The 24450-nt window shown below is 34.4% G+C and overlaps 1 protein-coding gene across 3 annotated transcripts in view; it reads left to right on the top strand.

Annotated features, from left to right (window-relative positions):
- LOC111416763 (semaphorin 1a) overlaps positions 1–24450 on the top strand; it is a 511810-nt gene that overhangs the window by 444400 nt on the left and 42960 nt on the right. For all 3 annotated transcript variants that reach the window (XM_023048857.2, XM_023048856.2, XM_023048855.2), the window contains exons 4-5: positions 3352–3460; positions 24123–24318. In XM_023048857.2, the coding sequence (XP_022904625.1) occupies positions 3352–3460; positions 24123–24318 (305 nt within the window). The remainder of the gene's footprint in view (positions 1–3351; positions 3461–24122; positions 24319–24450) is intronic.

Raw genomic sequence — 24450 nt, 5'->3', positions numbered from 1 at the left:
TGCCGAACCAAAAGAAAGCTATACAGTTAATCACTGTATCTATATTCTTGACGTTTCAATTTTTACAATGATAAGTCAGATTTTTCTGGCACATAGAGTAGCAGTCGCGGCTGAACGATACGCTAAGTAAGCGTTCGAGTATTCCTCGAAACATGTAGAAAAATAAATAACATCGATAAAGTACAAAGAAAATAATTTAACCTCATATCCATCTCAGCACAAGTAATCTGCGCTTAGTTTGTCAGCGGTTGTGAAATTCTAGGTTGGGATTAACATTTTTTGTTTCTCCCCTTTAATTTTGAAAAGTGACAAAACTGTATAAAAATAAATATTGTTAATGCAGAAACGCATCATCCACTATCTCTTGTAATAACACAAAATTTTCAAAAATATTATTGTTGGCCATAGTTTTAGGTTATGCAGAACCGCTAATTCTCAATTGCTTGTTCAGCCGATTTCGTTCCGCTGTATTAAAGCTCATACATCTAGCTGACTGATGTAATTTAACTGTTGACATCTGCTGAACGTACCCATTGATTTTGGAAATCGACTTTAAACGTTCTCATTATCACAGCGATACTAGAACATTTTTAATTGGTAAGGCCAACGCAGTTTATTGAAATTAAGAAAGTAATGGATTAATTTCAAACTAATGAATAAATAAAAACCATGTAAAAACTTCTAACTTGCATTTATTTATATAAAGTCGTACTAGTTTCGGGTTACCCCATCATCAGCGACAAAGTCAATGAAGCTATAATAGGTGTAGACTGGAAATCAGATAAGAATAAAGCATTTTGCTATCTGATGGATAAACAAAATGAAGATAAAAGATGAAAAAGGAATGGCGACGTTAAAAAGTGTGGAATGTTAAAAATTAGAAAAACTTTAAGAGGATGCGTTGGTGGGATGAGATGAGGCGAGACTGAGTCTCTGATTTCCAGTCTACACCTATTATAGCTTCATTGACTTTGTCGCTGATGATGGGGTAACCCGAAACTAGTACGACTTTATATAAATAAATGCAAGTTAGAAGTTTTTACATGGTTTTTATTAGATTATTAACCTTGCAACATGGATAACTCTTTTAATGAATAGATGTTTTGATAACGTAGTTTCGAAGTTTTAGGAGAATTATGTTTTGTATTAATCAAAAGAAAACCTCATTTCATCAAAATCTATCAAAACATTAATGAACTTTAAATCTTCTTCGCCAGTAGTTACATATTGTAAACTTATTTGTTATAGTTGCTCTTTATAATAAACCAATAATAACCAAATATAGTTACGTTTAGTCACTTTCACACTTTTTCTTGACGAAACCTTAGGCAAGTGTTATTCATTCTTCGTTGCATCTTAAGATGCGGAAGTCCAACACTCGCTACCACTTAAGGCGTCCTGGTGGCAGCCTTCACAGTGACTTTAATAATAATAATAATAAATTTATTGCCATAATAAAAAAAAATACAAATTAAAGAAAATGTATACATTTAACTACTTTATGTATAAATTCAGGCAAACGGATCGACTTTCTATAACTCGTTCCACCCTCTTCTTCTCGTTCGCACTACATTCATGGTACCACACTCATCTCGAATATCGGTACTTGTTTCCCCCACATGTCATGAGAGGTCTTTACCTTATTCTATTCTTGATTTTATTAGAGTTGTTTCTTCAGATTGTGTGACTTAGCACACCAGCGACTATTGACCAGCGACTAATAATAGTTCACTTGCTATCGTCATGGTCTTGATCTTGCTTGCTTCAGCTGCAATGGTAAATGTCTATCTTAACCATTGCAGGCCATCCTCAGTAGAATGACATCATATGCGTAGTACACAATTTTGATATTTTGTCCACTCGTATTATTCTATCCATGAGTAGATTAATCAACAAGGGGTTAAGGCTGTCGCTTTGTTTTATGTTTGCACAGCATGATTTTAATTATTGTTGTGTTAGAACGCTTTAATTTTTTCATTCTTTTCGATTGTGTTGCCAAATCGTAACTAGCGTCTTTCTTCACTGCTGGTATTAAAGATCTTTTCCTTTTTCGAATTTAGCTTTTTTGAGACATGGCCTGGGAATGTAAAGAATTCTATTTCCTACCCTTAATTGAAAAAAAAATGTCTTATGTGAATAATTCTAGCGTGATTTGCAAAGATCATTTTGATTTGCTTTTAGCAAAGAATCCTAGTCAAATCTATTTTTGAAAACATTCTTTTCCTCCATTTTTTCCATTACATTCTTTAAATTCGAAAGTTTTTTTACAAATGTTAGTTAAATTATAACAAATTTATGGACTTGTTTTTACAATTTTTTTAGATTTTTATAATGACTACACTTTTTTATGGTTATTTGTGTTAAAAGACCACATGCTGATATACTGATATCTGCAGCGTAATACTCAACATACACTCACATTTCGTAATAGTAGTAAAACAACCCCCTTTGTTTTCCCTTTTCGCTACTAACATACGACCGCCCGCGATTTTTTATATATAATAATTTACCGTCCACATAAATTTACACCGTAGATGCATATCATACACTATTCCTTTGTTCGGTTGGTGCGCCACATTCCCCCTAAATTACCCGGTATTTTTTTCTGCGCCGCGGAGAGCGACTTTAGATTAATGCTCTGCCGGGATAGGAAGAGTTATGCCCTCGGGAGCGATGCTATGAAAAACGATCTTCTCGGCAGATCCGAGTTTAAACTGCAGCAATGCACGCAAAAACTGTAAATCCAGTCGTCGACGTCAGCTAAGAAGCTCATCCATATTCGGCTGCCGGAGCGTTGCGACGCCAATGTCGACGTCGTCGTCGCGACGAAAGCCACCGTTAATGCCTACTTTTTGCCACGAGATGCCATCTCGCGATTATGCACTTATCGGTCGTTAGTCTTTAGTACTCGAACGGTATCACGAACGGGAAGTGTTTTTTTTAATTATTTTTCTTGAACGTAAATAAACCATCAGTAAAAAGAAAATTTTATTTAAAACTTGATTTATTGCTTTACAACATTGTGCACGATTTTATGAAAACTTTGGTTATAAATATATCTAGCAGGAAATAAACCATCTTTATTCGCCTATAAACTATGAGATTGAGATGCGAAGATACCGTTAGAACAACCATATCAGGATAAACGCTCGTATAAACAAGGAAATTTGCTAGATTTATTATAACAGCACAGCTACATTACCCTGCAATGTATTTTATTAACCTATAACGTTCAGATAAACCCATTATCTAAGGGGATTTTACTTTTATTATAGCCATCACCTTCCACCACCTCTATATCCGAACACTTTGACCGGAAACATCTTTAATCTTGTTATTTTTTTCTTACAGAAACCTGGTGTATAATTTAAGCTTAACCGATTTGGCTGAACAGCAAAGACTGCAATGGTACTCAAACGATCAAGACATCAAGATGTGCGTAATGAAGGGGAAGGACGAGGTGAGCTTTTCTTGAAATACATTTCAGAAACTTTACGAGGACAAAGCGCGGCAGTAATATTTTACCGACAAACGTAAACAAACTTCGTAGACGCTTTCTATAAAGTTCGCGTCGTAAAATGTGCCTCGTTTCTGTAAAACCTCGCTGGGTCATAGATGCCGCGCGGCTGTTGTATTTGAAACATAGAAGTTCAATTACGAAGAATTCCGGACGGAACATCCTCTTCTTATTCGAAATTCTAAGACTTTCAAAATGAAAAATTTTCTTTCTTTTTCTATAAACTCTTCTTGTTAACTTCAATAAGAAATTGAAAGAGGGCTACGTAACATTTTATACATTCATGAAGCGTAGTAGTATTTTAAGTAGAGCTTAATCGACCCTTGTCAAACCTTAATAATTCTACCCCACAAAAGTTGGGTTGGGGATGAGTCCTAAAAGTAAATATACCGTTTTGGTAAAGGGAGGAAACGGCACCTGAGGTAAGTAATAAAATAAATCTGAGAACCCTCCGCATAAAACACCGTATAATAATCGCGTTGAGCAAAGTAATGACCACGCAAAGTTTGGCGATAAGTTAGCGGGGGCGGCTTCGCGAAGTAAATCCAAAAGACGGTAACGAGAGCGGCGCCTTAATGATTACTAATTAGCGCAAAAACTCTGGAGCCGCACTCGTTACATCAAGACCAGGAAAATTACTCCGTTCTTAATCCGTCGCGCGAGAATTGAAGATTATCTATGGACCAAAGCTGCGCTGACACAAAATTAAAAGGATTTTCATTATTCCGGGGGCAGACGCTCGCTCAGCAACCACCAACGATCGACGAACAAGTGGTGCAGTAATTGTCTGGTGATGTTAATTAATGGTTGGTTATTTGGCCGCAACGACGACGACTTCGGCCAACGCGCTCGGTTTTGCATATCTACGAGGACATATGGAAATTATTTGGATAGGTGCGGCCGAAATTATAAGCTCCAGGATAATTAAACCGGAAGGAAGTTTTGCTCCAACGAGAAACGTCCTGGATTTCGTTGAGAATTCATGAATTTTAACTATGCCGAGTCTGCAACTGCAGAATCTCGAAGAATCCCGACGACTTCTTCAAGAATTTTAGTTGCACTAAAAAATACCGGAAAGTGTTTAAACTTTATTTACCATTCTTTTTATTTGAAACTAAATAGCAAAAGAAAAAATTAAAGTGTTTATAATAATAAAAGTGAATTTATCTATATTCTAGATAAAATTTTGTAAAAATTGAAACTCTAAGAACAAAAAGTTTTTATTATTCTTTACTCCGTGAATATTGTCGAATACTTTTTAACTTTTTCAACTAGAATCAATATATATTGGTTTAGCTGCCGCATGCCGTTTACATATTCACAAAAAAAAAGGATTTTTGCCGTTTTCATTTGGTTTTTTTAACTTTAAATTTTAATAGAATTCGAAATTAGTGTCACCAAAAAAACACGAATTTTCATATACACATGCTATATTAAAAAAGTTGGTAAAAAAACAAATCGGATATATTATATAACAGGCAATGTATTAATTTCTCTCCGTTTCATGCAAAATTCATACATGTTACTTTTATGGTTAGTTACTAGTGTATTACCTTTGCACAACTAAATGTTTATGAATACACATCTGCTAACTTAGAAAACTCTTTTTTATTTGACCAAGGCTTCCGACTGCGTTGCTAAAATTAAAAGCTCACAATTTTAGTGAACATTTTACTACTTAAGTCTTTCCTTTCGAAGTGTACTCAGTATGTTTCTTTCAACAACCAGACTTCTGATAAAATTATAGTTAAATTACGGAATCCCACAAGGATCTATACTTGGTCTGTGAAATTGTGTCTAGCTGTAACCGGAACCTCCTATTTTGCTTTGAATCTAATAATCTGGCGGGGAACGCGTCTAAGATTGAGTCATTGATGTTTGCTCTACGGGGAATTCCACCAAATCTGATGATTACTACTATTACGTCAACAGCTGTTCAATGTGCTGCCCGACCGTGTCCGGGCCCTTGATGCTAAGTAGTTTAAAACTAAAATAAGGCTCTACCTTGGACTTAAAAGTTTCTATAACATTGATGAATATCTGATAAACAATTTCGATGATTTGTACACATTGCCGATGGCAACACAATAGAGAAATCTATCTATCTAAAAATAAATGTACATACATCGTATCTTTAAAAGCACGCCATCGAGCTTCTATGGGGTAGCCATGCTGTACTGTATTGTGCATTTTTTGTTATCTCAGGTCTACCATAGTTCTGTTCTAAATTGACTTCTCTTTATCAGACTTTATATTATGCATTTTCTCGACAGACTCTACATACCTCCCTTGTTACTCTTCTACAGACTCCACATTCTGCATCTTGTTATTTTTTAGTGGACTATACATTATACCTTGTTCTTCTTTTTTCTAGAACATGTTCTCTTCTTTGTATCTAAACTATGATATTAACATCCAATGTTTCCTTGTTTATTTTCAAATATGTGCGCAAACTGCATTTTTCTCTCTTTGTAACTACTTACCATATTTTCTATACGATTTGTAGCATGCTATCCCAATAAATATTCTGTCTTCAGAATTTTTTAATTTCTTTCAAATTTCATTACATATTCTTAGTTTTTCCAAAACTTATTATTTCGTTCAATATTCACTTTGAATTTCATAATGCGTTGAAAACTTCCTTACTTCTTTCTGTCTTTCTGGCATGGTTCCATATTACTATAATCACTGTTAACGTTGTTCTGGTTCTGTAAGTTGTTTATATCCCGATGCTTTTCTACAAACTTTGTATTTTGCATTTGTTTCTATTTACAAAGTATAAATTGCATATTAATTTTTAATTTTTCTAATACTATTGCATTTCATATTATATACTATATGTTCTTTAACTTTTGTAATTTATTAAAACATTTCTTGCATTACAACACAAGTAGTGTGTTGGCATAATTTCCATAATGCTATAATCTATGCATTTTGTCCATATTTCTCTTGCAATTTGGTATTGTACTCTTTAGTGAACTGCTTTATGCATTTTCCTCTTTACTAAACTCATCATTCTCCCTCTAGAACGCTTATAGAAATTGAAGGACATATTATAATACATTATTTTCTTCGCTCGAACATCAAAGTCTCTAACCGGAATCATGCCACACACATGAGCCAAGATAATTTCAATATTTTGGGGTTGGTCATCGCAAAAGTAGCAATAAGTACACCGGATTTCTCAAAACCACTAGAACATCTTTCATGGGGGAAAATGCATAGGATTTCATCATTAAAGACGAAGTTGTTTAAGTTAATTTGAATAAGGTAGATAATGTGTTAATGATTCTTCAGAAAATTATATAGCTAGATTCCGTTTATGTGAAAATTTTGGTAATAAATGGTTTGTTTTCATGACTTGTCTTGGCGACAAACGTGGATAATCCCATAACCATATGTATTTGTAGCCTATAACACATTGTATAGTGTAAGGTATTTTATAATTGGATATATAGCGTTATTGTTCTTATGCAAACTCTTCGCAGCTGCCAAAAATTGCCTCCGGAAATTCTGAGAAAGAATTCTCATTACAATTTACTGAACAGTCCATAACCTGACAACTAATTCGCAATACCATGGATCCTACATCTTCCCGATAAAAGTATTCCACTACAATATTGTCCATTGAGGAGGCATAGTTTACTTTGCCAGAAACGATAGGGTTGATAACATTTACTTTTGAAACAGAACCTTAAACCGCGTTTTTTGTGCTCATATTTTTACAATGTTGCAGAAATCCACTACTTCATCTTCATATATAATTACCTAATTATGAGAGACAAAGCCAGCGATGAATGGATCTGATCAACTCAGTTCACTCCTACAACATATCGAATGCCAATATGTTGAAAGCACCTACAAACTAAAGCCGGGTTTATACAATTTTTTTCTTAAAGCTAAATAAAATCCTTAAATCTAACTCTTTAAATTTAAAGCTAAATTCTGTATAAACCCGTCATAAGTTATCAAGGCTGTCCGGTTAGTGTATAGCTTTACTACCCCAGGTTTAGAGCGAAATAAAGTGATCCGATCAGATGAGATTTAAATCTACGGTTTATTCTTGTATGAATGGCTAAATACTGCATCGATGAACTGATGAATCTATATGTTACAGTTAAAGCATTCATTCCGTAAATGTACACATTGTCTAGTCAATGCATACATTAACTAATTTATCTAGTTAATGTGTATATAAAATACGAAATGTAAACTTTTACTAGTTGATGTATACAATTACTAATGCAGAAAAGAAGTATCTACGACCGATACAAGTGAGCAACAAGTAAATGCGACTATTCGGGGTGTACGGTCCAGGTTTTAATTAAAGAAACAACTTTTTTAAAAAGCTTATATTTCGGTTATTTATTGTAACCTTCCTCAGGGCATTTTTTATTGCTACAAGAGATTAACAAAGTTAGAGTTATAAATTGTAAATTTGATAAACACTTACTTGTTTTTTGAAACTAACAATTGTAGAACAACCGAAAAACATCATCATAATTAACGGATCATAAAGGATCAAGCGAACTATTAACACAACTGGATGAAACAACGTGCGTACAAGATGTCTGACAGGTAAAACCTCTTTTATATAAAAATAACAAGTGCGTTTTAGATTTGAAGAAAAAACTCTTGTAAGTATTGATACCATATATATACTATCTCCTATATCGCTGACTAAGGCAGCAAAAGAGTGTAAACTCTAGAGTGCAGATATATATATATCTGTCTCTGTCGTGCCCCCGTCTACTCAAGAGACATGCGTGAACACGTGGTGAGTACGCTTTTATCTTATTGGACGGTGAATTAAAAATTAATAGCAGCTGATGACCTTGATGTTTATAAATCACCAAATAAATGTTTGACATAAACATAACCTAAAATCTAAATATTTAGTTATGTATATTATAGGTTTCATGTGTATAATAACATAATTATTAACATATTTTAGGACTAAGCAATTTAAAATGTAATTATTATTTGTTAAGAAAGTGAAGAAAATTTGTTAAAAGATATTTTTGGAGCCTAAAAATTGGTTGAGTAGGTAGAAGGAACGATCTCAGTGTAATAAAAAAGAATTCAAAGCCCTCCTTTTCTTGAAACATTTTTCTTAAAAATTTAATTAATAATTACATCGATATGATGAAAATTTTATGATAGAATATTATGTACATTAAATAGTAAGTACCCTAAGTACATATTTTATATCTTTAATTAATGTAACAACTTCATTAAAGAGCGTGAACTCACAAATTATGTTAAAAATTAATAACTATATTTTGGTACACATTTTTAATAATTACTACATATGTATATATGTATTAATTTAATTTTAAAGAATATAATGTTTAATGAACAACCTACATAAAGTTGATATTTAAAGCAATATTTCGTGAATATTTCGTCAATTTCACACAAAAGTACATATATTCTAATTTATTTGATGCATCTATGATAATTTATAATTAAAGTCAATTATCTACAATAATTGCATTTCAAAGCTGCATAAAATACGCGCGAAGCACTTCAAACTCTTTAAAATTTACGATTCGCGCAAGCACCTTCGCGACATGGGGGCACGACAAAGACAAAACATATATCATTCCGTCTGCTTTTGATGGAAACGCTCGCCACTCATTGCTTAGATAGGGAGTCAGCGATATAGGAGATAGTATATATATGATTGATACCAACCAAAATTTTTGGCGATCAGGAAGGTAATGCGCAAGCGTCAAAACTTTTGCGGTGAAGCCGCCTAAATTTAAAATTGAGAATATAACATTATCAAAAAATTATAAAATTGAATCAATCAATAAAAAATTTAAAAAATTAAGACAAGGACAGACTGACAAACAGTTTAAAATCCTAAATCAGTGGTTAAAACATAAGTGGTCGGGTGACAATAGGATTAAATTTAATTTATTTTTTCTTTTTTACGAACCTTGTCGTTAGCGAACAATAGAGCGTATATATTACTAAGGTTCTGAGTATCAGTTTTAAAGTTAATAGAATCCTCCGTGTAATTAATATGTACCATTTCTAAAAAGAGTCTATTGAAATAGTTAGGTTCAGTATCAAGTATTTTAACATTATCAAAATCAAACCGGTGACCCGTATCTGTAGCATGTTGTGATAAAGCACAAGTAGACTTTCTAAGATTGCAATCACTTTTATGTTTGGAGACCCTACGTTTCAGCCACTGATCCGTTTGACCAACATATTTGCCATTACATGCACCACAAGGAATGCAGTAAATAACACCAGATTTTAATTGGTGTTCTGTCTTGTCCTTAACATTCGTGAAAAACCTTTGTAACTTGTTATCGTATCAGTCAACAATCTGCATATCATCCAGGGAATTTAGTACCCGTTTTATTTTTTCACTTAAATTAGTGAACTTTTTTATATTTAACTATGGTGTTTTGTTCATTCATCCTGCTGTTGTTAAGTTGATTATGTATATTAGATGAAAACAGAAGTTTGTTAAGCAGATTGGACGGATAACCATTGTTAATAAAAGTGTCTCTCAAAAAAGTTAGATTATCTTTAAGGAATATAGGATCACAAATCTGTGTCACTCTGTGCTTCATCGCCAAAACAGTTGAAACCTTATGTCCAAAATTATGATCTGACTGAAAATGCAAATACCTTCCCGAATAAGTTGGTTTGACATACCAATTGAATAGAATGACATTATCTTCATTACGTATTAATCTCGTATCAAGAAAAGGAATACTATTATCTTTCTCAACCTCTATGGTAAATTGAATGCTCGGATGAAAGTTGTTAAATGATTCTAAAACTATGTCAATATCATCCCTGTGTACACCCAAAATTAAGTCGTCAACATATTTCTTAATGAAATCAATTCTAAAGTTTGTGTTGTTTAATTTTAAAACTTCATCAATTACAAAATCCATAACAAGTAAGGCTAAGACCGGAGAAATTTTTGAGCCCATCGGGGTACCTTCAACCTGGTGGTATACTATGTTATTATAGGTGAAAATGGAGGTATCAAAAATCAACTTCAAACCCGACAAAAAAATGTTCTCATTCCAACTGCAATGTTGCGCAATCAACTCCCATTTATCCACGATAATCTTATTGACCAAATCCAACGGAATAACCGTAAAAAGGCTCACGACATCAAGTGAAATGAAAATGTGATCCTGTGGAAGTTTGTAACCTTTAAAGTCATTAACAAAATCAAAAGTATTACTAATATTGTAGTTAGTCCGCCATGTATTTGCACATGTACCTTTGTCACTAATTTAAGTGAAAAAATAAAACGGGTACTAAATTCCCTGGATGATATGCAGATTGTTGACTGATACGATAACAAGTTACAAAGGTTTTTCACGAATGTTAAGGACAAGACAGAACACCAATTAAAATCTGGTGTTATTTACTGCATTCTTTGTGGTGCATGTAATGGCAAATATGTTGGTCAAACGGATCAGTGGCTAAAACGTAGGGTCTCTCCAAACATAAAAGTGATTGCAATCTTAGAAAGTCTACTTGTGCTTTATCCCAACATGCTACAGACACGGGTCACCGGTTTGATTTTGATAATGTTAAAATACTTGATACTGAACCTAACTATTTCAATAGACTCTTTTTAGAAATAGTACATATTAATTACACGGAGGATTCTATTAACTTTAAAACTGATACTCAGAACCTTAGTAATATATACGCTCTATTGTTCGCTAACGACAAGGTTCGTAAAAAAGAAAAAATAAATTAAATTTAATCCTATTGTCACCCGACCACTTATGTTTTAACCACTGATTTAGGATTTTAAACTGTTTGTCAGTCTGTCCTTGTCTTAATTTTTTTATTGATTGATTCAATTTTATAATTTTTTGATAATGTTATATTTTCAATTTTAAATTTAGGCGGCTTCACCGCAAAAGTTTTGACGCTTGCGCATTACCTTCCTGATCGCCAAAAATTTTGGTCGCACTTGTTATTTTTATATAAAAGATGTTTTACCTGTCAGACATCTTGTACGCACGTTGTTTCATCCAGTTCTGTTAATAGTTCGCTTGATCCTTTATGATCCGTTAATTATGATGATGTTTTTCGGTTGTTCTACAATTGTTAGTTTCAAAAAACAAGTAAGTGTTTATCAAATTTACAATTTATAACTGTAACTTTGTTAATCTCTTGTAGCAATAAAAAATGCTCTGAGGAAGGTTACAATAAATAACCGAAATATAAGCTTTTTAAAAAAGTTGTTTCTTTAATTAAAACCTGGACCGTACACCCCGAATAGTCGCATTTACTTGTTACAATTACTAATGACGCCCAGTACGGTTACTAGTATATTAGATAACGAAACCCAACCCAACCCAAAAAATGATTACTACTATACTTATTTACTACTTGCATCACATGCAATCCCTTCTATTAAAAAAATTATACCGTAAATTTTCTTTGTTATAACTTTCACTAACATCTGTTAGCAAATGCATACACTGCCTAGGTTATGTACACATTCATTAATAAATGTATACACTGTATGATTGATAAATACTTTCACTAAAACGTTACGTTAATGTATGCATTAACTAATGTGTATATTAACTGAAATGCACGCTTTACCTGTGACATATACATATCTCGTGGTCTATAAAAGTATAATAATTACATAAGATTAAATGAGTTCTTAATTACTTATTTTCGTTTGGTTTTGATATTAACAATAACCCTTTTACGATGTCTATTTGGAAAAAATGATTAAAAAAGGACATTTAAAAACAGTCTATTACTAGTAATTATCTGTTGCTTTATCATTTCATTTTAGTTCAAACCTTTTTTACTGATCTATTTATTTCAGACTAAATAAAAAAAAATAATGGGTATGTGTGTTAACAGTCTATTTACCGATTTTGTTTATTTGTATTTCCCGAGTCCGTTTCCTATTGTATGATCATTCAAAGGGTCTTTTTCGGTGTCGTACGTAAACAACAAGTTCCCTGCCTGTAGGACAAAACACCGCCCCGAAACCAGAGCAATTTAATTACGCCCGTGGCTATTTATCTTCGCTGCGACCGTCAGCAATCATGACAACGTACAATTACCTTTCAACGAGCGTCGCAACGCTTTCCCGGGCAGAAGAAACTGCAGACAAGTCGGAAATTAATGTTGTGATTGCACAGTTCGGACACAATACCGACGCCCTTCGAACCGCGACGTAGCTACAATAACAACGTGAATTCAAGCGAAATTGCCGCCACAATGTCTGAGGATGCAACCATAACAACCACGTTCTGGGATGTACGTACATTCCTTCTACGTTGGGAGGTCTAAAAAAGATCGCTTTCTATAAATACAAGTATCGCATTTCTGGTTTTTCGTAAACTTTCCCTGTCTGGATCTTTCGATTTCTCATAACAAACGATCGTATTTCGCGGCGCTTTTTGCAGCTATCGATTATACCATATTTCAGAGACGCGTTACGGTTTTTTTTGCATGGAAAATATACGGGCGACTCTAAGTGCTACAAAGTGGAACGCAAGATCGATAAAAGGTCCATGATATGTAGCCTCTGCACCGCCCCGACATCGCCGCCGGTTCCGTCCTCGTTTTATGGATTTTATCAAAGCTCCCGACCCTTCTACTTCCTCGTCTCTTCACGAAGAAATAAACGACTGCAGAAGCTCTGATACTCATCGCGGTTGGAAACTCGAAAAACACATCTTTGGAATTGAAAAGAAGTCGTCAACTCTCTTTTCAATCGTGATCTGTAGTCGGATACCATAATACGGCGACACCTATCGTTATTGGTGTCGTTACTAACACCTACTCGACCTTATACTAACAGGCAATCATAACACAATCCCCAAAATCACGCTTTCTCTACGCCAACCACCCTCATGTGATACTCTCTATCTCTATTCTCGGGTGAATTCCAAGAGAACTCGGCAAAACGGTACTCAAACGTAACGGTTCAAAGTGGATCCAAGATCATCGCGGGACTTGCGAGCTAATTGGACACTTAGCGATTCCCTGCCGAAGACAAAGCCAACTCCAAGCATCGTCGTCCTCCTCGTCGTCTTATTACTGTTTATGTCTTTTTATATGCTTAAGTAAACCTGCAATCAAATTACTAGGGGAAGGCGGTGGCGGCAACGGTGGGGCGTAATTTCCTTTGATAGGCTCTTAAGTTGCCTTTTCGAGAGAAGCCAAAAAAATACGTAGGAGCTACGACGACGTTTCGCGATATTACGCTACTATTTTCCATCAAGAGGTTTATGGGATATAAAACCTTTTACTTTAAAGACGAAGAAGGGTGGGTAATGAAGGCCCTAAATGATCAGCAGCACCAGATGGTGATCAAAAAAGTTTTACTTTACGTAATAAAAAGCGTTTCCCTAAGTTTGAAGCACAAAATTTTTAAACTAATGTAATTGAATTGTAGAATATTCTAATGGGTAACTAAATTTAGAATCAATTTCAGGCAAAACAAGTTTAATAAGATTAGAACTGAGTTTTACCTTTACACTTTAACTTCTGGAAAACGGCACGAAAAACTTATCAGAAGTCGTCAGAAGTAAATTTCGCTCGCTGCTTTTCATGAACCCCTGCAGTTATTAATTATTGTGTCGTCCGCTACGGGGTCAAAAGGCGGGTAGGTCGGTGGTAAACTTAAAGCTCAAAACTTCGCTTTACCGAATTCCGAGTCAATTAAACTAGGAGACTTACTCTTATTTATTTAAACGCGTGCCTTCGGACTGATTTATTAAACGTGGTGACTTCGTCCCGTTTTAATAATCCGCGGACGTGAATTTTTCATAAAAGTTTCGTTTGCGTCACGATGTCCCCGACGACGACGTCGGAGTGTATTCCATTTAAGTTAATTAGCTCGGCTTTTATGCGAGTGCTACTGCGCTACCTTTTCTAGCACCCCTCTGATAATCTACCAACTGAAACGTGGCTGGCTATGTAAAATTTTAATGAATAATAATGTTAATATGCAAGTCAGAGTTTTATAATTCTTTGGAACTTTTATTTTCGTAGTTTCTTTACTATTTTTAATGTTGTGTTAAAATGTGATAAGTATAAAGCGAAATTTGACGGTTGAATATCAACACAAAAGATAGTATAAAAGCAAAAAAAAACGTAGAAACGTTATCGTAGAAAAGCTTGGAAAAGTAATCAAACTATTCCTAATTAAATAAACTTTTACATTTAATTAATTAAAACTTTGACAATGTATTTGCATAAAAACGTTTGTAGTTTTAGTTCCCCTTATTTGAATGTAAACATACCTACTGTTAAAGTTATATCATGTTCGACTATCTGTTAGAGCTTTTCTCTGAACTTAACGTTCCATTCAGCCAGATTGATAATTTACCTTATATTCAGAGGTTTTTAATGATGCGTATTACAGTCCCCAATGAACAGGTTAAATCTAACTTAATTTAATAACGGTGATAACAACAAAGGTATATCCATTAGCTTTTCTTAGGTTTTGTCCTTTGAAGTACACTACCCTTATTACGTACACTCAAAAGCTTTGCTTTGTTACACACACAAGCTTTGCTTTTTAAGTACACTAACTGAAATGGTTTCATGCAGCTGGATGTTCACTATGTTAACATGATAATGCAACGTTTCCTCATGACTTGGTAAATTTCCTGATAGTTTGGTATGTCTTAATGTACTACGATCTTTCTAGCATTTATCTCTTTATTCTGAAATCTTCGAATTATAGCTATGTTTCCTTTTCTAGTGCAGCCTTATAACTAGATGTCCATTCGGGTTTTATTATCTGCTTATATAAACTATCAGCCAATATATGTTTCAACATGCTTCAATTCTTTTCTATTTAACGTATATTTTCCAGCGGAGCTTTGCATCGAGCATTATACCCTGATATTTTGCTGTGGTTGAGTATAAAACTATAGTATTATTGATTGTTTTACATCTACATTTTCAGTCTTATGTTCTGGTTCTTGATGATGTAAGACATTTTCTTTAATGATGACAGCATTATATGCTCCATAATATTCTTTGATATTATCATCCTTTGGCAGCGTTATCAGAATGGATGGTAGGATATACGTTATAGCCTTAAAATTTTATATATGATTGGTAAAGTAGTAAATTGAGATTCTGATATTTCTGACATAAAGCAGACGTCAATCTTATCAATGTTTAGAACTGCTTGCAGGTCTTATTAATGTTGAAAAAGTCCATTATCATTCCATGACATTATTCTAAGATTAATTGCCATTTCTTTGCTTTGAAATAGCTCTTGTATTGCTATGTGATGGTTATTAGTCCTTTGAAGCGATAATTTCTATACATTTCACAATTGACGGTGGTGGAAGTATTTGTATCATCTTGATGTTAATCATCTATGTCATCAACAACATCTACAGTTGTATCTTTCAGTTGTGCTTGGACTTGGAAAAACGTTTTCCTATTGCCTACCAAAGAGTTATGTTAATGATAATAGATGTAATTTAATAATAAGGATTATTGGATTTTAATAATGGATGAAACAGTAAAAATTCTTCCTTCTTGGATATAATGACGTTATCTACTATAACAAGAAGTTATAATTTGCAGAAGATGTCGTTGATATTACCCCATTAGATACATCTCAAAGGGATGAAAGTTTTATATTTCTTATTTTTTTAATAGGATTCCTCTTCTAACAAATATCTAATATGTAATATCTTATAAATCCATTCAACAAAGTTAACCCATCATTAGCTAGGATTCTCAAACCAAAATCATGGTATTGTTGTGTTTATGTAGAGGTGCAATATCGATGGAATGACTTAATACAAAATTTATTACTTAGATTGAAATATCTTTGCTGAAACAGTGCTGAAAATCTGAAAGTTCTTAAAAATGTAGCAAAAGATCACCTACTATCCCTGAAACGAAACGTTATTGTAGCGAAAAAGAGTTATGTTTTAAGATTTTATTGATCTTAAACTCATTCAACTAGTCATTGTAACTTCAACGAAAATGCATAATTAAGTTTCCCTCCGCCAAATACGACGTTATTTATCCAATCAATGGATCAAGGTGTCATTGTGACACTTAAAACATTATTTGCGTCACACTTCATCAAGCCACTAAAGTTTTGACTTGGTCTCTAAAATTTTACTAACAAATATCCTAATTGGGGCAAGTTCAGAGTATGGCTAGAAAACCTAATTAGTTTAAATGGTGAAAAGCTGAATTATTTGCTCAATATCTAGCTAATGTATTTCAGCTGAGAACAATATGCAGTCTAGAGTGGATATAACACCTGTTTATAAGTCAGAAATAACTATGAGGCTGGTTTAGCCAATGGAAGTTGCTTTGGAAATTGATAGCAACATTAATCAAAATTATAATAGCAAATATAAATTTGCTATATAATACATAAATTTCAGCAAATTTCATTTTTAGGTTATTAAAAGAACTGCTTGGCTTTTGAACGTTTCTTGAAAGCTATCATGATGATTGCTAGATTCTAAGATTGCATGATTGTTAGATCGTCATCATAATCACTAGCCTTAAAGATGGACGCACTGAGTTATTTTATAGAACTGTCTTCCAAGGATTTTACAAGGCCACTTTACTTTCATTCTCTGGTGTTTGCCCCAGATAGAGTGACATTACTAGCTCTGAGGTTAGCTTTGTTTTAAGATGCTGTTTGTCTAGCCAAAATCTCTTCCATTGCAACTCACTGATAGAACCGAGAAGTAACAACTGTAAGCATGTTGTTAGGTTGGCTCACCACAAAATAATGTTTCTACCGTTTTTAGTAAGTATCCGGAAACAATAATTTGTTGAAGTGACTTCGAAAAGAAGTAATTTTTCTTACAGAGCTTAGAAATACAGTTTATAGTAGTTTTCGTTCAGTTTATCATTCCACCGTCTCCTGTGCAATGTGTATCATTCAGCGTGAATTTTTCATGTGTTAAATGAAACATTTGGTACAGAAACACAATTTTTAGATAAAAAGTTTTGTAATAGATGTAGCTTTATATATTAGCTTAAATTGGCGAGAATTGGCAGTATTTAAGAGTTTAAGTTACTTGAAGGCAGCAATAGTTTCAACGTCTATTATTTGCAAAAATCACTTCAACATATCTAATAATGTTAATAAAACAAACAGAAGATACATAATAAAATAGAGAAAGAAACATTATTGAATACATAATAATAAAGGATTAATTAATTTAAGAGTAGAAGAAGAACTTTTGAATACACAGATACTTATCAGAATTAGCGTTTTGGCACGAAAATCTGAGTAAAGTCTAAAAGTTGTATGGAGAAGTACTTCGGTAAAACAAACTAAAGACCTTAAAGACCTTGCGCCAAATCTTCTTATTATTTTCATGCGGGACGCGTATTTGTAGACAAGTTGCACGGAGTAATCCAGCTTAAAATAGGCCAAATAGTAGAGTACCCTTCCGTCAGGGGCTCGACCTCGATGTTTCAATCGGCGCAGCCGGGAAGCCCTGGCGGTAATAAACCTACATCGTGGAGATGGTGTTCTGTCGATCGATATTGCCGCTAATTTATAGAGAATCGCACTAATGGCTACACGGACCTGATTATTTATCTCCTACGGGACCAAAAAGCAATTAGCGCGAGGACGGGCCTTATCTCTTGGCCCTTTTTCTCCCGTAGGAAAGAAGGCACCGGAAAAGAATTGAGTGCCCCCGACCGTGACGTGAGCGCGATACGAAACGGGGTCACGTCGTTCGGTTCCCGCCTCCCTCTCGGCTGAAAGCAACCCCACATCCCCCGTTCCGTTATCAGAAACCTCGGTTGTATGGTTCTTCTTCAAAGCAATACCTCGAGGCTTCGAAGACGTCTTCGTACCGATGAGATGAGGAAACTGAAAGACAAGTTGATGAGGAGGCAGCGTTCTGGGTTTCATTCAGAACAGAAACGTCTGGCCCTCGTCAGATGAATAATAAATACAAACGCGTAATTGTCCGCGGGCTAATGCCTTCCTGATTGAGTCCAACAGCTGGAAAACGTAGAGTTTCCAACTGGAACGGGCGGATTTCCGGCCCTGACAGGACTCCGAACCGTGCATGTCTAACGAAGTATGGGGTCTCGCCGCCGTCATGTTTTACTTGTTTCTAATCTGAGCGGTGGACATGGACGCGCTCCGAGTCCTCTTTTGTCGTCAATCGCGTTCATTACTTCTGTCGGTACCCTAATGATAATATGGGAAATGTAATTTTGGTATAACCTTGATTACGACGACGAGATCGTGGAGAGTTTATTATTACATTTAGTGTTTGTTCACTTTTCTCCACTAAAAACTTATTTTCCAGTTAGTACTTTGTAAGTTAAGAAAAACTACGTATAAATTTTACCACAAAAATATTTCCAATCTAAAAACACGAAACACATCAAGTAAATTGTGTATTCGAATATGTACGAACTAGAATTTCAAATTGAGTATACACTATTCCTTTAGTTTCCGGACGAAAATAACCTTAGATAAAACTTCCTCTTAAACAACCGTAGATACGATAATGCACCGCTGCCGGCACCGCCCCGACGTTGTAGATCTACGAGCTTTCAGCTCCGTTTCAGCAATTCCCTCTTATTTATTTATTCGCCCCTTTCATGCATTTTTGATGCATGGACTAAGCGCGGCGCCTGCACTATATCCGGATTCTTTTGCAACGACATCCGGAGGCTTCAAAAATATCCAACATCATCGTTGCTCCTCTTACTAATGCTTTTCAGAGCTCCATTCTCCTTAAAATCGCTGATATTTTAATTACAGATAAACTTTAAATCTTCAATTATTTTATTTGGTTATCTTGTTACATATAGAAATTTGAAATAATATGCAATAAATTCTACACAATGAATATTATCTTGTTTTATTAAACGTTTTATTAATCCAATAAAGCAATTCTTGATATTCTTGTTGTATCTTTTTAAAATTCTGAATGAACGTTAGCTGAAAATGGAGTTTTACAGTGCATGGTGAAATTTGCATAACATTTAAAATAACGAAGGTGGATTTACTTCCGGTAGACCGAAAGTGGCGGCCATCTTGAAAGTATCTAATATAAATAGATCGAAGGTTTCGGACGATTAACCCCTACCACCAAAATTTCAAAACTCTGCAAATAGTAGAACCTAAAAAAGTTCTAACGAACCAGTTACGTGAAACACCCTGTATAACTAAGTTCATTATACACTGTGTACATAAAGTAAGGCATAAATTCAATAAAAATTCGGGAGATATTGTTTCAGAAAAAATGTTTGAACATCTATGTTGTTTTTTAACACGCATTGTTTGAGATAAAATTGAAATGATGTCCCAAAATTGAGATACGATCCCTAACTTGGCATTTTTAAATAGGAAGCCCCATTTTTTGTTGCATTTCTGAATTCTACATAAAATTCTGAGTATTTTTTATGTAGCACACCCTATACACCCTATTCAGTTGTCTGCGAAAAAATGGCTGTTAAAAAAATACTGTTACTATGTTATTTCAGGTAAAAGATAACATGGTTTTATCTTAACATTGTAGTGTGTAGGAACAATAATTATCTAATGAATTAAACGCTGAAACTGAAACCCTTCTTGTGTCTAGCAGTATCCCAAACGATTGATAAATGCTTGCTGGACCCTAACAATAAATAATGGTTCTTTATTAAGTCGTTAAGCGATTCAAGATTATTTTTGTATATAATCCACAGGATTATCAACAATCAAATCATTGGGCCTTACTTTTTTGAAGAGACTTTGAACAGTCCCCGATTTCTTACAATAACGTCTATTCCCAAATTTAGGAAATTCATTTCCCAGTGGTAAAGACTCGATATTACATGACGAAAATTATTGGCTCATACAAGATGGTGCACCACCACATCGTGCAGTTCGGGTTAGGCAATATATCGATGAAGTAGTTTCACCATGCCTCAATTGATAGTTTGTTGACTCTACGCATTCAAAAAGTGCAGAATGCTTGTTTGAGGTTTGTGTACTGTATTTGAGAAAGTATGCTCGTATTTCGTATATAAACTTCGTGACATTGGTTGGTTAAATATGTTCAATAGACGTAAATTGCTAACACAATCGGAATACGAGGTCCAGGGGTAGAATTTCTCCTCCTAAGTATAAGTTGTCACTATTTAGAAGAGCATTCACGTCCCAGATTTATGTACTTTACAACGATTTGCCTGATGACCTAAAAAGGTTATCTCTCAGAGCCTTTAAGTCTACCCTTCTTAACTTGCTAATAAGAGATCAATAGTTTTTTTTCATGTCAAAATTTTCATTAGTGGGTTCGGTATGAGCAGAGGCACATTTTTTGATATGCTATCTGGACCTCGCCTGACATATTTTATTTACACATTGTAATTAAGTTTATTTAATTCAATAATGCCATTATTATTATTTCCTAACAGATGGTTTGACACTAAGATCCCCCGATCTCAATCCTTTGGATTATTTTTGGGGTCATCAAAAATGTCGAAACTGTTGTATCCAAAAATAATCTTGAACCTCTTGACGGTATACAGTACGCGTCATAAGAAACCTTCCCCCTGTCTAAGTTGAAAACTGTTCGAGATATCATCATGAGCCGAAACACATTATTTTGCATAAAAAATATTGGTTGTGGAGATGTCATGAGGTTCATCCCTCATGCCATACTTTCTCGAAGGCTTGTGCCACATTCAGAAATATCGCAGAGCAAACCTTCTTTTGTTCATTATTTCTGGCCCAGCTACCGTCTTCATTTCTTTTCGAAGGTGTTTGCATTATAGGTCACGTTTTTACATTTTTGCTCAATCTCCACAATGAATATTCAATACCGTAAATCTATGTAGGAGGACTTCACTGATGGTATAATTTTTTAATTTCAGTTCTCAGTTGAGTTTTAAGATTGTTCACTTTTGTTTTGTCTTGTGGAGTTCTGAACTACCGCCATTTCTTCCTTGTCCTTCTTTTTTTCTGATATCAGTTGTAGAATTTTTTTAGGGTAGTTTTTTAGGTGAATATCTTTTGCAATTCTTTCTTCTAACGTTATTTTGAAGGTTCCTTAATCAGCTTTTTATCAGGGATTTATCTAAGATCTTATCAGTCAGCCTTTAGCAATACTCTACCTTTCGTGGTGATTACAATAGCACCCAATTGATATTATGTTTTGGAGAAAGGACTATATAGACTGACTACAGTTATACTATTATTTTTGATTCTGGCAATACTGATAAAATGAATTTCCGATATCAGGCACACATCTATCTTATTTATATCGAGGATAGCTGGAAACTCTTCTTGATGCTTAAGCAATCCATTTGAATTCCAGCCCATAATGTTAAGTGTGTTAAACATTTAAGTATCTGGCATTTTTAAGAAAGCATTTTTGACGCTCCTTTCAAGTTTTTTAATTTTCCGGTTCATATTCTGGATGTTTTCCATTTGGATGATTTTATGTAACAATTACAAAAAATGCGTATATGGCGGTGTCGTCTGTATGTGTAGCTACCTTGATCTAATTGTTGGGATGTCTGCGATGAAGAGGTTAAGGAGATGTGAGGAGATCACGCTCCTTGTGCCGTTTGGGGATGTAAGACAATAGTGTTCATTTTTGAAATGGATTAACATAGTGAATGTTGTTAAATAGCAGAGTATTTATTTTCAAGAGTAAATTTCCTGGATATATACCCCGGGGTATGTACCAAAGATGGGTATTTAGAGGTATTTATAAGATTTACTTTAAATTGAGTTGATGGCAGTTTTGCAAGCACTTCAAGAATGCAGAGTCGATTATCGATATACCAAACTTATTTATAACATCTACAAGAATGCTACAATGACGGTAAAATTGCATGAAAGTATTGAAGAGAGTAGAAGTAGTAATGTACTGATTGTGAATAAAACAAGGCCATACACTGTTAAACCCAAATTGTTCATCACTGCTCTGGAGAGTGCATTTAAACAACTGTATTGGACCCAAAAAGGCATAAATAGTCCACCTCAAGTTTCTTCACGTCGCAGATGGACTCCTAAGAATAAAACTTTAATTTTTCTTTGTTTGTCAGATGGTCAATTTTATGCTCCGTAAAGAATTGACGTCGTGCCTGATGAAGAGATTTGAATCTCGAAATATGTTGCACTGATCTTGTAATAAAAAATATTTTTTTTTATCGTTCCCAAGGAGTCTTTATTTGTCACTTACAACCCACGATGAACATTGAATCAATTATTGCCAAATAAACATTGATGGCAAATGCTGAACGACTTAAAGGAGGTGTGTGCAGGAGTCGGGCTAAATATCAACGAGGAGAAATCAAAATTTATGACAAATCTTGTTCCCAGCTCTAACATCAACATTAGGGATAATGAGATTGAGAGGGTTGACAGCTATGTATATCATGGCTATGAGGTTCTTGTATAGAGAGATAATCAAACAACCGAACTAAAGAGAATCACACTCGTACGGGCATATTGGTACGTTAAACTTAGAGACAGCTTCAAGAGAAAAGGTGTTTCCGGTTATGACATACTACTCCAAAACATTAACATTAACGGTAGCCACTGCTAGGAGGGTCCAAGTAACGCAAAGATAGATGGAGAGGTCGATCCTGGGTGTAACTCTGAGGGACTACATACGAAATGAAGACCTATGAAGAAGAACTGGCGTAAATGATGTGGTCAACATTGTAGCAAAGCTTAAGTGGAACTGGGCGAATTATGTCGAATGAAGAATGAGCATCATCATCATCTTCCTCTTCATTTTTTTTGGAATCTGATATATTTTCACTGGTATCACTTTTATACGCACTGTTTGGGCCGGGGTAAATACCCAGTTTAGAAATATCTACTCGTCGGGTATTTACCCAGCGCCCATCACTGATTGTGATCACAATCAGATTTGTCAAATTTGTCATACCTGTTGAGTATATTCATATTATCAAATTATGGAAAGCAAGGAAATTATGAAACACAAGATAGCTACTGTCGTGGTATATTTATTTATATTCCATATTACAATAAACTACCAGAACCGAATAAGAAACTCAAAATCACGTTAAAGCCAAAATATGTTATGATTCTTTAGAATTTTAAATCAAGTAATTTTCTACTCCCAGTGATTGTACACAGTGTGTATTGGATATTTGAAAGCAACCTAAAACTAGGAATGTGTTAAAATATTTGAATGAATCTATTCGGGCATCAGAACCTTTCTTTCTTCTCATCTGTTGACCATTATAAGTGCGATGGGTTTTATCTTATGCCACATCAAATACATAATTTTACTTTTCAATATTAGTCATTCGTTTCTTTCCCCTCATCGCGACTTTAGAAGAAGGGAGGCGATTATCAAAAAGAAGGAAATTATTGCTAAACCAGAACTATGCTGTGAAGTATTGAACAATTATGGAATTTCTCTGAAGACAAGAGAGAATAGCATCATAAAATCACCAGCTAATTAAAATTAAATGTTATCAAGTTCTTCTAATTGTTTTTTCGGAATACTTCTAATCATAAATCGTTTTGCCATTCTGAATAATAAGTTGTACATGATTTTATAAAATTTTCACTATCTCGTTTCAGTTTTTTTTAATTACTAATCTTATTTATTTTTTGTTTCAGGAAAACTGTCAAAATTACGTACGAATAATGGCAAAAACTTCACAAGGTCGTTTATTGGTTTGTGGAACAAATTCCTTTAAACCAGTATGTAGAGAGTACAACGTATTAGATGGAAATTATTCGATGGAAAAGGAAAAACAAGGACAAGCTCTCTGCCCTTACGACCCTCACCACAATTCAACCGCTATTTACGTCGGTAAGTTGAGATGAAATTGCGTAGCAAACGTCGTCCGCATTGACGCGATTTTAGACGAATTTAGGGGCGTTATTAAATTTTTGGTCGGGGGCCAATTAATCCCTGCCCGTTACCGTCGAGCCGCGTCGTAAA

This window comes from Onthophagus taurus, chromosome 7 (genome assembly GCF_036711975.1).
Source record: "Onthophagus taurus isolate NC chromosome 7, IU_Otau_3.0, whole genome shotgun sequence".
Taxonomy (NCBI): domain Eukaryota; kingdom Metazoa; phylum Arthropoda; class Insecta; order Coleoptera; family Scarabaeidae; genus Onthophagus; species Onthophagus taurus.
Note: the sequence above shows the minus strand (reverse complement) of the source record. Positions and strands in the feature narration are given on the sequence as shown.